Genomic DNA, 16296 nt, shown 5'->3' on the forward strand with positions numbered 1-16296 from the left:
CGCTTTTCATCATCTTTATTTATAGTTGCTTGTTCCTTACACACCACCACCAACAACAACAATGCCATTTAGGACCCAGTTCACTCTTACAAGCAGGGGAGGCATGATGAGCTAATGCAGCTCAGATGTGTCAGCGTCTTCCGCTGCCACACCACGAACCACGCCCCACTGCAGCTGACTTCAGAAATATAACCGCATCACAGACAGGAGAGCTCTAATTTGTCTTAATTTGTCATGTACTTGGTACATAACAAAAGTATATAGTTGAAGGGAAAGTTGGACAGGACATAAGTAATCAATGGAGGAATGGCCTACCTCTGAATCTCCTGTAAAAAATATGTATACAACTGCCAGCCACTTCTTTAGGTACGCCTGTTCAACAGCTTGTTTATGCAAATATCCAATCAGCCAGTCACATGACAGCAGAACAACAGTTGTCTCAAGGTGTTTTATATTGTAAGGGAAAGACCCTACTATAGTAAAGAGAAAACTCCAACAATTCAGACAATCCCCTGTGAGCAAGGAGGTCAGGAGACAAGGACAAACCTTTCTCTCCTGTTACTGGAGTTACTGGTGTGCTTTATTAGATACTAAACTGTTTTGCTTTATTCAGAAAATCTGAACAAAATGTGTGCTGTGTGAGAGTGGTTGTCACTGCCATAGCTGAAAACAAATGAACCCATCAATGAACTGTTACAGAATGGACAGACATGTAGACAAGGCGAAGACGACTTGCTAAAGTTTAAAACAACTAACCGATCGGGGAAGAGTATAGTTGCAGGCTGTCATAAGAAGCCTTGATCTGTGGGTGAAAGGCAGCCGTCGTGTCTGCCTTACCTGGGCGGAGGCTACTCATCACCAGTCAACGGCAATATTTAAGGACCAGTGCAGCCATCCAGACTCCACCAGATTATCACTCTCTTAGAGCGGTAAACAGGCTAGTTGTTGGGGATACCACGTCAAGTGTGTAATTCTGTTTCTCCTCCTTTCTCTAGTGACTTAGCCAAGCCCGCATCACTCCCTGACATTCACCTTTTCAGGAACACCTGCTATTACTACAGATCAAACCACTGGATCACCACTCCTGCTCCTCCTGCCTCCCACCCTCACCTCAGTAACTCGCGGATCTAAGGCTCTCTGCACCTCTGCCCCCTCCCCCACATGTTTGCACTGAGTAGGAGATGCTCCGTATGTCATTGTACATCTGTATAGTGACAACAAAGGCATTCTATTCTATTCTATTCTTTTCTATTCTATTCTATTCTGAAGCTTATTCTACATCTCCCTGTCTTGCCTGAATCCTGCTCTTGAGTCCAACTAAGTAAGTTGCAAAACATGACAGCTGACCATGTTCATCCCTTTATCACCACACTCTAGCATCTTCTGATGGCTGTTTTCAGCAGGATAACGCACCTTGTCACAAAGCTGAACTCATCTCAAACTGGTTTCTTGAACATGACAATGAGTTAACTGTGCTTAAAAGTCATTTTTTGTCACCAGATCTCAATCCAATAGAGCAGATATGGGATGTGTTGCAGTAAGAGAGCCTTATCATGGATGTAGAGCAACTGTGTAATGCTACGATGTCAATATGGACCAAAATCTCAGAGCAATGTTTCCAGCAACTCGATGAATCTATGCCACATAGACTTAAAGCAGTTCTGGAGGCAAAACAAAAGGTGGTCCAGCCCAGCACTAATGATGATAATGGTTGTATTTTTTCAAACAAAGTCCATCATGTCAATGTTTGTCAAAGGCATAACAGAACCTAGCACCCAACTTTGAGCATGCCTTCCAAAGTGTTTATATATTCTTTGTTTAGTGAAATTACAAAAAGTCATGTGTGGATGATGTGCAGTTTGCTAACCATCACTCCAACCTCTGTCTGTCTCCCACCTACATCAAATAGATGAGATGCTACTTGCTGAATGGAAGTTATGACTGCAGAATCATCTAGTATGCGAATGAATGAGAAATAGAATCCTTTTAATTATACCAACAATGGACTATTTTGTAACACTTGTTCACATAGTTTACCCCAGCAGACCGCAGCACAATCACTCTGGTGACCACACACTGTTGTAAAACATCAACAGAAGCTGCCTTTTTTCTGCTCCTGCGTAGTGATTCATCCAAGTGAACTCTCAGGTATTTTCACTGCTGTACCATCGCCACACATCTTCCCTAATGGACAGAGTAGTAGTAGCGTTAATCCTGGACCTCCTGAAGTCCACCACAAGCTTTCTCTGGTGTTGAGCAGCCAACCACCCTAAGGTACTCTTTGCTATCCTGCTCCCTGATGCTTCAACAGCTGTGTGGAGAGCATCTGGGGTAAAAAAAGAAGAAGAAAAAAAGATGATACTGGGGTGTAAATATAGCCTTGTGCAATTCATTCAGATTCCTGTGCTTAATCAGTTTTGATTTCCAAAGTTCAGATTTCTGCATTTTACAGATCTGATCCACTGAGGTTCATTTTAGGAGGCAAACTACATCACTTTCTCCACAGTTTTGAAATGTGCTGTTGTGGCTTTGACTTCAACTTTTGTGTTCCCAGATTCTGTGGTTTATTTTGAGATTCACTGATGTCTTTGGCGGCTGGCCAGTGCACTACACTCACATCAATTTACATTTAGATTACATCTGTTTGTGTGTATGTGTGTGTTTTACACAGAGCACAGGGGGTAGGCGGTGGATTTAAGACTTCTCTGGGAAAACACAAACTCCAAACAGTAGAAATCACTGGAGTGCAGACTGGTCGAGACCCAAAGCAGGACCCCACATTCCTCTGTAACCCTCTGCCTCAGGCCTGCTGCCTCTGCAGCTCATTCAATGGGCGAAAGAGGCAGCGAGGGAAAACTGCAAAAGAAGGTGAGACAAAAGAGATGGCAGGAATGTTTCTTATGTGACTCACAGAGACATGACTGGGATGACCAAGAGGTCCTTCAGCGTGACGCAGATGGTCTTTCAGTCACGTCTTTTCAGGGTCTCTTCTGCACATCTGCAGGATGTCCATCAGTTTGTAGGCAGCAGTAGCAGCTTCCTTCTTCATGACTCATCACTCTGTCCGAGAACTCACTAAGATCCTGCGTGAAATCATACAGCTAGTCTTTAAAAAAAAAACAACTTTTTATTAGTCATCACTTTAATCATCAAGTCAAGCATCAAATATGTTTTTTTAAATCACTCTCAGCTCACCCAGATGGTCTAATACTTATAAACACCTCTGCAACTAAGAACAGAAATCCTGTTTAATCCGACTCTTTCTCTGTGCAGGTATCAGGAATTGATTAAAAGATTTTTGAAATGTTTCAGTGTTTCAGTGTCCATTCAACTTACACAACCAGATCTGACAGGAAAAAGCTCGCAGTACAAAATGTACGAAACGTAGCTGCTTCACAAAAACGCTCTCCGACTGTGAGAGGTTTCTGTGTCAGAGCAAAAGACAGATTAGGCATTAACTGACATTAAGACAGATGAGGGGTACCACGTGCCCCAAAATTAAACCTCAACTGGAAAATACTACATTCTGCACTGACGGAAAAGTGACTGACATCAGCGGAAAAAAAAAAGAGCAAAGAACTCAATGGATTCTCCAAAGCTGTAACTAACCAATGTGTGGAGTTTTTTTCTTCCGAGTAACTGACATGTGATTGATGAGCGATTAAAAGGTGCACCTCTGTGATGGGATCTTCTTTGTGATTAAAGACAGAGCTGTGGTCACCACAGCCGGTAGCTCTGCATGTTTGATTTTGGTAGATTTTGGTAGACCTTGTTAAGCAAATGTGTAAAACACTACACTATTGAATCAGCATCACCATTAGTAACATTTTAAAAGTATCTTTTGATTTGTGTGTAAGATGCTTCTTTTATCCTCATTTTCATTTCAAACTACTCTATGAAGCAACAAACTGAATCTATGTGCCTTCGCCTCAAATCAGAAGATGTGAAACACCAGGCCTGAACACTGAAGAAACATGTCAGTGGTGGGTGGATTTATTATGATTAATGCCATCATTACATATAATCACCATGGTGAAGCAATGCTCAGTTCTTGGCCCGTGTGGTTATGAAAGTGGCTCTTTGTCACAATCCCTGTTGTTGTGACGGAGTTTAGAAGAAATTCAGATTACTCTCCCACTCCTTCCCAGAGCCCCCTCGCCATACCAGCCGCTGCCAAAAAGCCCCCCTTCCCATCCACTGGAGTAACTGACAATAGCTGTCTCTCATGTTGGGCAGACTACCCCCAAAACAACTTGCTCTTGAGTGTGGCCTTCGGAAAGAGTGACTCTTTTTCCTCTCTTTCCTTCCTCTATGGTCATCTTAGCCCAGCAGCACATCTCTCTGTACAAAAGTGATCATCCATCACTGAGGAATGGCGCACAGGGGTGCATGGTAAGGGCACGCTGAAGTCAGTGTGTGAGAACAGGAAGTCTTCACAAGCCAGGATCAAGGGTAGAATTAAGCATTAGATAAAGGTGGAGATCAACTGCTTCTACCTTTTTAAGATAAAGCGATAAATCATCGTATATGTCTACGAAGGAGAAGTCGTTTTGACATTTTGGTAAATACGTTTTATTCCGTTTTTTTATTTTTGAATAACACAACTTTCTTTCTCTGTACGTGCAGGTGCAAAGCAGATGCTCTGAGTAACAAGTAAGAAAATATTCCACCCTAAAAGAACTCGGTAGCTGCTGGTCACCTTAAACTCTCCTTTAGTATATGAAAACAGCCAGGTTACCAAGACCAAACTTCACCTGCCAGCATCTCTAAAGACCACAGATTTATACATTTTAACATTTAAAGAAACACAAGACAGTAAAAACCAGGCAAGCTTTTCTTCTGTGGAGGTTACGCCAAAGTCATTGTTCAAGTCTTGCCACTTGGCAGGCATCTGAGCACTTATTTGGGCTATTTTTCAAGCATGAACTAAATAAACTTTAGTGATGCCCAGAGCATAAAACATGCACAAAGACAATTAAAAGAAACACCAATATGTCCCATGAAGTTTTTAAATCTTTTCCCAGGTCTTAAAATTATTTTCCCAAAATCTTTGTTGCTGCAAAATTCTGCCATAAACCTCAGCTCTGTATTGTTTCTGTGCCACATTATTATACTGTAATTCAGCATTTAGCTTGTCTGATATATTAAATATTTAACACTGTTTTCACACAAACTCTCTCTGTCTCCCTTTATCTTAAAAAAATAAATAAAAACAGCTCTATGACTTTCTGTGTTGAGCATTTAAAACATTTTTAACAAGACCACAGAGGGTTAATTTTTTTTTAAGAAATAAAGGGCACCAGATGGCCGCTTTGTAAATCATTATTCACAAATCACACGATAACACATGCCGTCTGTCAATTTTACGTATTTATTAACACAAAAATCAACTGAAGATGTGTTAACGGTTAATTAGCATCATCTAACAGTTACTAGCTGGAGGTTTTTCCCCTGCCAGCAACTCTGAAAAATGACATTATAAACTCTTTCGGGGCTTTTCAGTGCTGAGAAATGTGTGGGGGAAGGGGTGTGCTTTTTTTTTCTCCTTCTGTTTGCCTCATTCCCAAACCCAGTGGCCCCCTGATATTCCCAAACGCCCTGTCCAGGATGTATTAAATAAAGGGTGAAGAGGGGACATTCTTGAAATTTGTCCATGAGGAATTTTAAGAGGTTGTTGGAAAAAAAGGGTTTTCCCAATGTTTCTATGTTTATCTCTTATACTGTACTCACACTCTTTGTGGCACACCCATGTTGGCAGCCTTAAAGATTCAGTCTTAATGACCTTGACTGGCAAAACAATATAGCTGCTTTGAGAACAGTTAGTTCTCCGTTATCAGTGCAAACCATAAGGATTGTGTCTCACCCTAAAGGAAATGAAAGCATCAACACTGCAGTTTGCATCCTCCTTTACATTAATGTATAACCCTGAACCCTTGCTGGTAATTACTTTTTAAGAATTGCTTTGAGTAGATAATAGCAGATTTGACACTCTGATAAAATCTTTATGTTGCAGGAAAAATATTAAGCAACATGCTATAAAGCATATATAGTTGGTCAAACAATTGCAATTGTTTCCTGCTCTGTGGCGGCAATAAGACACGTGTGACAGGATGTTGTGCTGAGCTTCTCACAACACAAGACGAAGCTGACACAACATTAGGATCTTACACGGAGAGCGAGAGATGTTGAACTGTGACGTAAAAATCTTTAATTTGTGATGTGCTTTACCTTAAAGCGTTAAAGACGCAGAACTCAGTCTTCACAAAAATGTGAAAAACTGCAGTGGAAGGGACTTTTCTGAGGTCAATTGTTCCCGAAAACCTTATCTGAGAATTTTTTCATTGAGGCAAAGTTACCCTAAGCTCTCTCACGACCTCTTTATTTAGATGCCACCAAATAAAAACAAATAAAACACGAAAGCAGCTCGAAATAGATCGCTGACATGGCCGAGAATGCAGGAAAACAAATCCCAATTTTGTGAGGCCATGAACACAACCTTGACAAAATTTTCCGGTTCAACCAGAATTCAATAAATCACTTAAAGTCAGTTTTGTGCTGGACAATGGCTTCATTTCCTCTTTTCAGGTCATATCAAACTACAATAATGTGGTTTGGTGTGACTGCACCATCCTTCTGGGACTGGGAGGATTCTCAGTGTGCTGCAGTGTGTCAGGAGCTTTTTAGAGGTGGCTCTGATCTGCAGTCGAGGGACTCTGCTTGGCAGAAGTAACAGCTGGCAGACACTGTGGTATTTTCCAGCAGCAAAGGTTACAGACATCAGTGTGCACGACATGTCGCACCATCCTTTGATCGGTCTCCAGCTGCAAGGACCATGATAGTTCACACGGGATCAAATAATACTAAAATTAAACGTCAGTCTGGGCAAGTGCTGAAATAAACAGTGATCTGTTAATCAGGTGTTCGCTTCTGTATCAAACACCAGGATTAACGGGAACAATACTTTTATTCTGGCTGCTCTGGAGGGCGAAGAAAATTAGTTTTCTATCATTTTTGGGGGGGGGGGGGGGGGGGGGGGGGGGGGCCTTAAACACTTAAGGACATATTTTGTGTTCTTTGTTTTCTGTCTGTTTACATTGCCCATAGTTCTGTTAGGGTTCATAACTTGGCACAGCCTTGTAATTTTAACACTGTGTGATATCAAAGTAATAAGGCACTAGTAGTAAAAGTGACAGGTCAAACCCCATTAAAAACTCGTATAGCATCATGAAAATCCTTCACCTGAACATAGGTTTTAAGACCTGACTTGGAAGTGACCGACTCCGCAAGCCTGACTTTAGTCCAGCAGGTTTTTCCAAGAGCCTCGTGTCCTGTCTGTTCTGTATTAGTTTCATCCGGGCACCTGTAACAGAGAAAAGACCTCGAGGCACATACTGGTGCATATGGTGCTAAGAGTTCAGAGATGTGGCTGGGAGCAGAGCCATTAAAACAAATCAATAAAAGCTTAAAATCGATTGTAAAAAAATCCCAAACGGGAGTGATGTGATCCCACCTCGTTACTCCAGCTAAAAGCCTGGCAGCTCACATCTCTACAGTCTGCAGTCGCTTAAGAGTTTTTGTGAAGGCAAGCACAAAGAAAGTTACAGTGTCTTTAAACATTAAACTAGAACGTATTTGTAAAATATTTCCAAAATAATGAAAGAAAACGTGACATGTGTTTAGTTCATGATGTGACGTTCAAAGATTAGGTCCCCCGTCGAACTGGAGATTTGAGATGTTTGAAATTTTCCAGCACGGATCGAGCGGACTGCAGAATGTGTTCAGCCATGATCCGAGACCAAATCACAACAGTTACAGCAACTTCATGCTTTTTTTGTTTTTGCCCCAGACCTCCCACAGTCCAAAGACCAGGATGTTAGGTTAATTTATGTTTCTGTATTGGTCTTTAGTGTGGATGTGAGTGGCTGGTGTAACTGGCGATACGTGCAGGGTATACTTGGAAACAGTTCAACCCCCCTGCGTTCTTGAATTTAAAATGTGGTAAGAAAAATGGATGGATTGAATAAAAACATCAGCTACTGTTGTTTCAGCACTTTTAGAGCTCAATTTGTACAAACAAACTGGATGTTGACCAATAAACATTCAGACACTGCAGTCCTGAAATGGCTAAGCTACGTGAAGTAATTTGAAAACCACAATAATGGAAACTTTCGACTTCCAACTACTTAAATAACCACATTTATTCAGTCCTGAACAAAAATGTTCCTCTACTTTTTGAAAACAGATGCTGTAGCATAACAAGAGTCACTGAAATGCCTCAAAAATGACCCGAAACCCACTCAGAAGTCAAAGTTTTTACACACATGAGCCGTCCAACGCTTACGTCTGGGACAATCTGGTTGGGCTAAATTCCTAAACTATCTTGTATCATTTTAATCAGGCCAAAGCCACATGATAACTTGCCAGTTGTTAGTTCCCTGCTGCCCTCGGTTACTCTGAGAACCTTTTTTTGACTGTGGTCAGTTTGGCAAATGCTCCAAATATCAAAACCACGACACTGAAATGACTGCACACAGTCCAAATATTTCACCAAATATCGTTTCCATGATGCTGACACATAATCAGCATCATGGCCATGATGCTGATTATGTATCAGCATCACGGCTGTGATGTCTTCTGGCAGACACTTTTTACGTGTTTTTGGGAATCACTCTGATTCATCTTCATTCTTGTGTCCATATTAAGTTCAGGATTGAGGATGCACAAGAGGAGCTCGTACAGCTGTGCTGTGTATTTTTGGAAGCATGTGCAATTTTTGTTATTTTAGCTGTGTGCCAAAACTATTTCAAGTTACGGGTGTGTGATGAATATGGGCCTAAAGTGCAAAGCTTTAGCTTTAATTTCAGGGGCTGAACAAAAGAAGATGGCATGAACACTAACACTAGCATTTATATAATTTTAAAAACATGGGAGCACCGTGCCAAATGTAAATAAAAACAGAAAGCAATGATTTGTAAATCTCATAAACACATTAGAACATAGGAAACATATCAATTTCTTATTTGAACGACAGCCTGTAAACATCTGGGAACTGAGGAGAGCAGCTGCAGGACTTTTGGGAGAGAAATATTGTCCCGTTTTTGTCTGACACAGGATTCCAGCTACTCAGCAGTCCTGCATCTTCCTTGTCCAAATGATCCAAATGTTTTCAGTTGGTGAAAAGTCTGGACTGAAAAAAGAAGAAGAAGAAAAAGAAAAATATGTTGAACTTTATGCGCTGCCACTCCTCTCTTGAGCACTGATGGTGCCTTTCCAAGCTCCCAGTTCCAGAAGCACTGATGCACCCACATACCATGAGAAGTGCAGGACGCTGAACTGAGTGCTGAGCCAGTTTGCCCCTCTCAGTTTTGGTCCAGAGGATGTGGCGTCCAAGACTTCCAAAAAAGAATTTCAAATTTCAATTCTTCTGACCACAGAACAGCTTCCCACTTTCTCTCAGTCCATTCTAAATGAGCTTTGGCTCAGAGAGGATGGCAGTGTTTCAGGATCACGTTCACACGCTGTTTCTTGTTTGCATGATGGAGATTTAACCTGCATTTGAGGATGCCACGGTGAACTGTGAATGTCTGGAAGTGACTGCGCGGTTATTTCTATCTTGTCTGTTTTTAATGCAGCACCATCTGAGAACCTGAAGATCACGGGCATCCAGAATTGATTTTTGGTCTTGTAAATGGCACACAATCTTTTAATGATATTATGCGCTGTAGCTGATTTTAGGTTGAAGAATATCATTCCTTTTTTTTTTTTAAACAATTTATAGACTGGGGTTTTTTGTATGTTGATGAATCTCTGCTCATATTTAATTCAAGTTCAATTTTCAATTAAATTTTATACAGCACCAAATCACAACAGCAGTCGCCTCAAGGCGCTTTATATTGTGAGGTAGACCCTACAATAATACATATAGAGAAAATCCCAACAATCAAATGACCCCCTATGAGCAAGCACTTTGGTGACAGTGGGAAGGAAAAACTCCCTTTTAACAGGAAGAAACCTCCAGAAGAACCAGGCTGAGGGAGGGGTGGGGCCATCTGCTGCGACCGGTTGGGGTGAGAGAAGAAAAACAGGATAAAGACATGCTGTGGAAGAGAGACAGAGATTAATAACAAGTATGATTCAATGCAGAGAAGTCTATTAACACATAGTGAGTGACAAAAAAGGGGACTAAAAAAGGAAAAACGCAATGCATCATGGGAGACCCCCGGCAGCCTATGTGTATTGCAGCATAACTAAGGGAGGATTCAGGGTGACCTGGTCCAGCCCTGACTATATGCTTTAGCAAAAAGGAAAGATTTAAGCTTAATCTTAAAAGTACAGATAGTGTCTGTCTCCCGAATCCAAACTGGAAGCTGGTTCCACAGAAGAGGGGCCTGAAAACTGAAGGCTCTCCCTCCCATTTTACTTTTAAATACTCTAGGAACAACAAGTAAGCCTGCAGTGCGAGAGCGAAGTGCTCTAATAGGGTGATATGGTACTACAAGGTCATTAAGATAAGATGGGGCCTGATTATTTAAGACCTTGTATGTGAGGAGCAGGATTTTGAATTCAATTCTGGATTTAACAGGAAGCCAATGAAGGGAAGCCAAAACAGGAGAAATATGCTCTCTCTTTCTAGTCCCTGTCAGTACTCTTGCTGCAGCATTTTGGATTAACTGAAGGCTTTTCAGAGTTTTTAGGACATCCTGATAATAATGAATTGCAGTAGTCGAGCCTGGAAGTAATAAATGCATTAACTAGTTTTTCAGCGTCACTCTGAGACAGGATGTTTCTAACTTTAGAGATGTTGCGCAAATGGAGAAAAGCAGTCTTACATATTTGTTTAATATGTGCATTGAAGGACATATCCTGGTTAAAAATGACTCCAAGGTTCCTCACAGCGTTACTGGAGGCCAAGGTAATGCCATCCAGAGGAAGAAGGGCCGAGTACAATAACCTCAGTTTTATCTAAATTAAGGAGCAGAAAGTTAGCGGCCATCCAGGTCTTTATGTCTTTAAGACATTCCTGCAGTTTAACTAATTGGTGTGTGTTACTCTTTTTCTCCAATCGATCTTTCTGAGTTAACTTCAATAATTACTTCCTCCAAACCATCAACGTGTCTTTTAGACCCCATTCCTACAAAACTGCTCAAAGAAGTCCTGCCATTGATTAATTCTTCGATCTTATATATGATCAACCTATCTCTAATAATCGGCTATGTACCACAGGCCTTCAAGGTGGCTGCAGTTAAACCTTTACTCAAAAAGCCATCTCTAGACCCAGCAGTCTTAGCTAATTATAGGCCAATCTCCAACCTTCCTTTCATATCAAAAATCCTTGAAAGAGTAGTTGTCAAACAGCTAACAGATCATCTGCAGAGGAATGGTTTATTTGAAGAGTTTCAGTCAGGTTTCAGAGTTCATCACAGCACAGAAACAGCTTTAGTGAAGGTTACAAATGATCTTCTTATGGCCTCTGACAGTGGACTCATCTCTGTGCTCGTCCTTCTTGACCTTAGTGCAGCATTCGATACTGTTGACCATAATATCCTGTTAGAGCGATTAGAACATGCTGTAGGTATTACAGGTATTGCACTGCAGTGGTTTGTATCATATCTATCTAATAGACTCCAATTTGTGCATGTAAATGGAGAGTCCTCTTCACACACTGAGGTAAATTATGGAGTTCCACAGGGTTCAGTGCTAGGACCAATTCTGTTTACATTATACATGCTTCCCCTAGGCAGCATCATTAGAAGACATAGCATACATTTTCACTGCTATGCAGATGACACCCAGCTCTATCTGTCCATAAAGCCAGATAACACACACCAATTAGTTAAACTGCAGGAATGTCTTAAAGACATAAAGACTTGGATGGCCACTAACTTTCTGCTTCTTAACTCAGATAAAACTGAGGTCATTGTACTCGGCGCTGAAAAGCTTAGAAATATGGTATCTAACCAGATTCTTACTCTGGATGGCATTACCTTGGCCTCCAGTAACACTGTGAGGAACCTTGGAGTCATTTTTGACCAGGATATGTCCTTCAACGCACATATTAAACAAATATGTAAGACTGCGTTCTTCCATTTGCGCAACATCTCTAAAATTAGAAATATCCTGTCTCAGAGTGATGCTGAAAAACTAGTTCATGCATTTATTACTTCCAGGCTGGACTACTGCAATTCATTATTATCAGGATGTCCAAAAAACTCACTGAAAAGCCTTCAGTTAATCCAAAATGCTGCAGCAAGAGTACTGACAGGGACTAGAAAGAGAGAGCATATTTCTCCTGTTTTGGCTTCCCTTCATTGGCTTCCTGTTAAATCCAGAATTGAATTCAAAATCCTGCTCCTCACATACAAGGTCTTAAATAATCAGGCCCCATCTTATCTTAATGACCTTGTAGTACCATATTACCCTATTAGAGCACTTCGCTCCCACTCTGCAGGCCTACTTGTTGTTCCTAGAGTATTTAAAAGTAGAATGGGAGGGAGAGCCTTCAGTTTTCAGGCCCCTCTTCTGTGGAACCAGCTTCCAGTTTGGATTCGGGAGACAGACACTATCTCTACTTTTAAGATTAGGCTTAAAACTTTCCTTTTTGCTAAAGCATATAGTTAGGGCTGGACCAGGTGACCCTGAATCCTCCCTTAGTTATGCTGCAATAGATGTAGGCTGCCGGGGGATTCCCATGATGCATTGAGTTTTTCCTTTCCAGTCACCTTTCTCACTCACTATGTGTTAATAGACCTCTCTGTATTGAATCATATCTGTTATTAATCTCTGTCTCTCTTCCACAGCATGTCTTTTATCCTGTCTTCCTTCTCTCACCCCAACCGGTCGCAGCAGATGGCCGCCCCTCCCTGAGCCTGGTTCTGCCGGAGGTTTCTTCCTGTTAAAAGGGAGTTTTTCCTTCCCACTGTCGCCAAAGTGCTTGCTCATAGGGGGTCATATGATTGTTGGGCTTTTCTCTGTATCTATGAAGCGCCTTGAGGCGACATTTGTTGTGATTTGGCGCTATATAAATAAAATTGAATTGAATTGAATTGAATTGTTATCGGGCTTCATAGATAATGTATTACTTCTGAGAAACTTTTTCATTAAAAGATGTGGTTTACTTTTGCCATTTTATAATAACTAAACAGGTTAAAAATGGAGATATTCATTCCAAGGGGGGCATTTTCATTTGGAAAATGTTTCTGGAAAACAGAGAAAGGATTTGTGAACAATTCACCAAAGCACCTGGTGAATACTGTATGTGTGCTGATAGTGCTGGCACCTCCGGTATTATTCAGACTCTGAATTAAACACTGAGAACTGCTGGGCTTGTGTGGCACTGGCACACAGAAGTTCGGTCTTTGTCGTCAGTGTTTATAAAGTGTTAAGAGTTTCGGCTTGCAGATAAGATGGAGATAAATCCTCATCCTTCTCTCTGCTCCTGCCTCCACACTCAGCTCCACCAGTATCTCCTTTATTACCTCAGCACAACACTGCAAACAGCCCTGATGTCAATCTGAAATGATCACCAAGCCAAAAACGCACCACATGACCTGAATTCAAACGGTGGGACAACTGCCACACCTTCTCACATCAATTTCCACGCTAAATTATCCTCCACCAGTCACGGTCCCCTATTGAGAAAACATAAGTTATGACACGCTTGGTGAGGAAATGTATCAAATTTGAGTCTTGGCAACGACCAAATAGTTGTAAATTATAACTTCACACTGTATTTAATTCCAGACCTCCGCCCTCCTCCTCCGCCTGCTGCTCCACTCTCTGAAGGTCCTCCCTTCTATTTGCCCGCTGCAAAAAATAACCAACAGCTCACTGGAGCTGGAGCTCGGATCTCCAGTGTATTTATCAAACTAAATGAGTAAAGAAATGACCGGGACAGAGTGATTTAAAGAAAATGAAACAATAAATAATAAAACGTGATGCCTTTCAGAGCAGCTCTCGGATGACTTGTGCGGAAGGACTTTCTTTACAGCGTGTCTCTGCCCCTTTCTGCATCATTTGCCTCTCCACGCTGCGCCGCCACTCCTCTCTTTCACTCTGTACAGTTTTCCAGGAGGACCAGTTCCTGTCAGACTCCTTTCACACACACGCACACACACCTCAGCGCGGACATCTGCAGCACCGACCCATAGTCATGGCTTTACCGGACACTGCCCCTCTGCTCGCGGGACTACTGCTCCTCTTTCATGCTTTTGGAGGTGAGGAACCAAGGCATAGTTATCACAGCTGTATGGGATATTTGTCGTACATGCAAATGTGTGTTTTTTCATGTAAGACAGAAAGGAAATCAACTAAGATGTTTGTCAGTAAAGCACCAGCTGTTAAACTGCAGTTTGTGTTCTGTGGAAATCCATCAGAGAAACCTTCCAAAGAGATTTCAGGAAGCTGAAAAAGTTGCAGCGCAGAAACTTTACTTTCTTGCAGGGCTCCTCATATCGAATTTTCTTCCAGCTGCAGAGATGTGACGCTGCACAGCCTCCTTCTTTTTGCTTACATTACATTTGGCTAAAAGTAACAAGTCCTTCACACACTTGAGTTTTTGTAACCTGGTTGCAAAGTTTCACATCCCTCATCTTTTGAAAGTCCATACAGAAAGTGCATTTTAGCACAACTGCACGGCTATAATGGTGCAATATGTAGGTGGACTGATTTTCCTGTTAATATATGTTTAAATTCATGCGTATACATGTATGTATGTGGGTGAATGGTGAGCACAAACACTGACTTTGTGCTCTTGCTGCGAATGAACATGACACTCTTGTCACACCTATACAGTGAATAAAAATCTATTCTTATAATGAGAGATCATGATTTATATCATGTATGAAGCTGTGGTTAGTATGACTTGCTGTTTGCTTCATGTATTTTTAGAGGTGCAGTTGCAGTGAGGTGGCTCTCTGTCTGCTTTCTGTCAGCTCTTGTCTGTTCCCGGCAGTGATCAAGTGGCCCAGTGCCTCCCTGGCAGCGGTGAATGGCTTGGCTGTTTCTCACACAGAAACAAGGAGTCAAACATGTCCCTAGCATGAGATACAGCTCTCACCACACTGGTTTAATATTTGACATTTGCATGTCAAAGGGATAGTGTACTTATGGTCAATCGGATTTATTTTGGATCAGTTGTGTGAGAGAACTGTAAAAAGTTGTGAGACCCACAGGGAGGTGCTGATGAATGCTATTTTTAGAGGGCATGAGAGTGTACATTTGTATGTGGTGTCTCTGGAAGTGAGAAAGGGCAGCTATCTGGGCTTTCCACAGTATGGTTTAGGTTTTAGAGACCTTTCTGATATTCCTTTGTTTTTTACTTGTTTGTTTGTACAAGAAAGCTCTAAGTGTGCTTTTCCCTGAACCCTTCCTCTCTGCAAGCCTCTCACTCCCCTCCTTTAGGAATGTGTTGCTCTCTCGTCTACCCCTTTTCACCTTTCCTTGAACGCCGTTTACCTAATGACCTTTCTGTACCTCATCATTGTATTGTGCTGACCTCCTGTTTGACTCCACACCCATTGTTTGTGATTGCTTCAAGCTCTCTGCTCTTATAAAGTCTGTTTCCTGGACTTGCACCTCTCTGACTTTACAAACCTCCAGGAGCCATGCCTGTGCTGGCAGCTCCAATGCAATTAAATTGTGCTGATATCTGTTGACAGTAACATGGATGGTGAAAAATAACTGTTGATTCCTAACTATTAATCACAATCATGGATTTATTTTATACAATACCGTAAAATATTGAAAAAAAAAAGCAGATCATAGATATCTTTTTGCCCAAGCATTAATAAACTAACCGTGTAGGCCATATTTTATTTACTTATTTACGTACTGCACGAGAGATGCACAATATGCTTTTGGCCACACCTCTTAATCTTTGATTTCAGGTGTTTTCCCATTATCACAGGTCTATAAAATCAAGAGCCTAACCATGCAGTCTGCTGTTACAAATGTTTCTGCAAGAATGGGTCGTTCTGAGGAGCTCACTGAATTCAACTGTTGTGCTGTAATAGGATGCCACCGTCAAGTCCATTTGTGAAATTCTTTCCCTTCTAGATAATCCACAATCAACTGTAAGTGATATTAATGCAAAGTGGAAATGTTTAGAAACAACAGCAACTCAGCCATGACGTGGCAGACTATGGAAAGTTACAAAGCAGGGTCGCTGAATGTTGGGGCGACTCGTGTGTAAGAGTTGTGAATGCTAGCATAACATCAGCAAAAAAGTGTGTGCAGGGAGCTTCATGGCATCGAGCAGCTCCTGCAGGTGTAATGTGTAGGTCACCCAGTACTTTTGTT

General features: G+C 41.5%; 1 protein-coding gene across 1 annotated transcript in view; it reads left to right on the forward strand.

Moving 5' to 3' along the window:
- The first annotated feature begins 13803 nt into the window (after nucleotides 1-13803).
- mcamb (melanoma cell adhesion molecule b) overlaps nucleotides 13804-16296 on the forward strand; it is a 43978-nt gene continuing 41485 nt past the window's right edge. The window contains exon 1 of the mRNA XM_087850964.1: nucleotides 13804-14213. Within this exon, the coding sequence (XP_087707090.1) occupies nucleotides 13958-14213 (256 nt within the window). The 5' untranslated portion in view covers nucleotides 13804-13957. The remainder of the gene's footprint in view (nucleotides 14214-16296) is intronic.

This window comes from Neolamprologus brichardi, chromosome 14 (genome assembly GCF_056152115.1).
Source record: "Neolamprologus brichardi isolate AB-2024 chromosome 14, ASM5615211v1, whole genome shotgun sequence".
Taxonomy (NCBI): Eukaryota; Metazoa; Chordata; class Actinopteri; order Cichliformes; family Cichlidae; genus Neolamprologus; species Neolamprologus brichardi.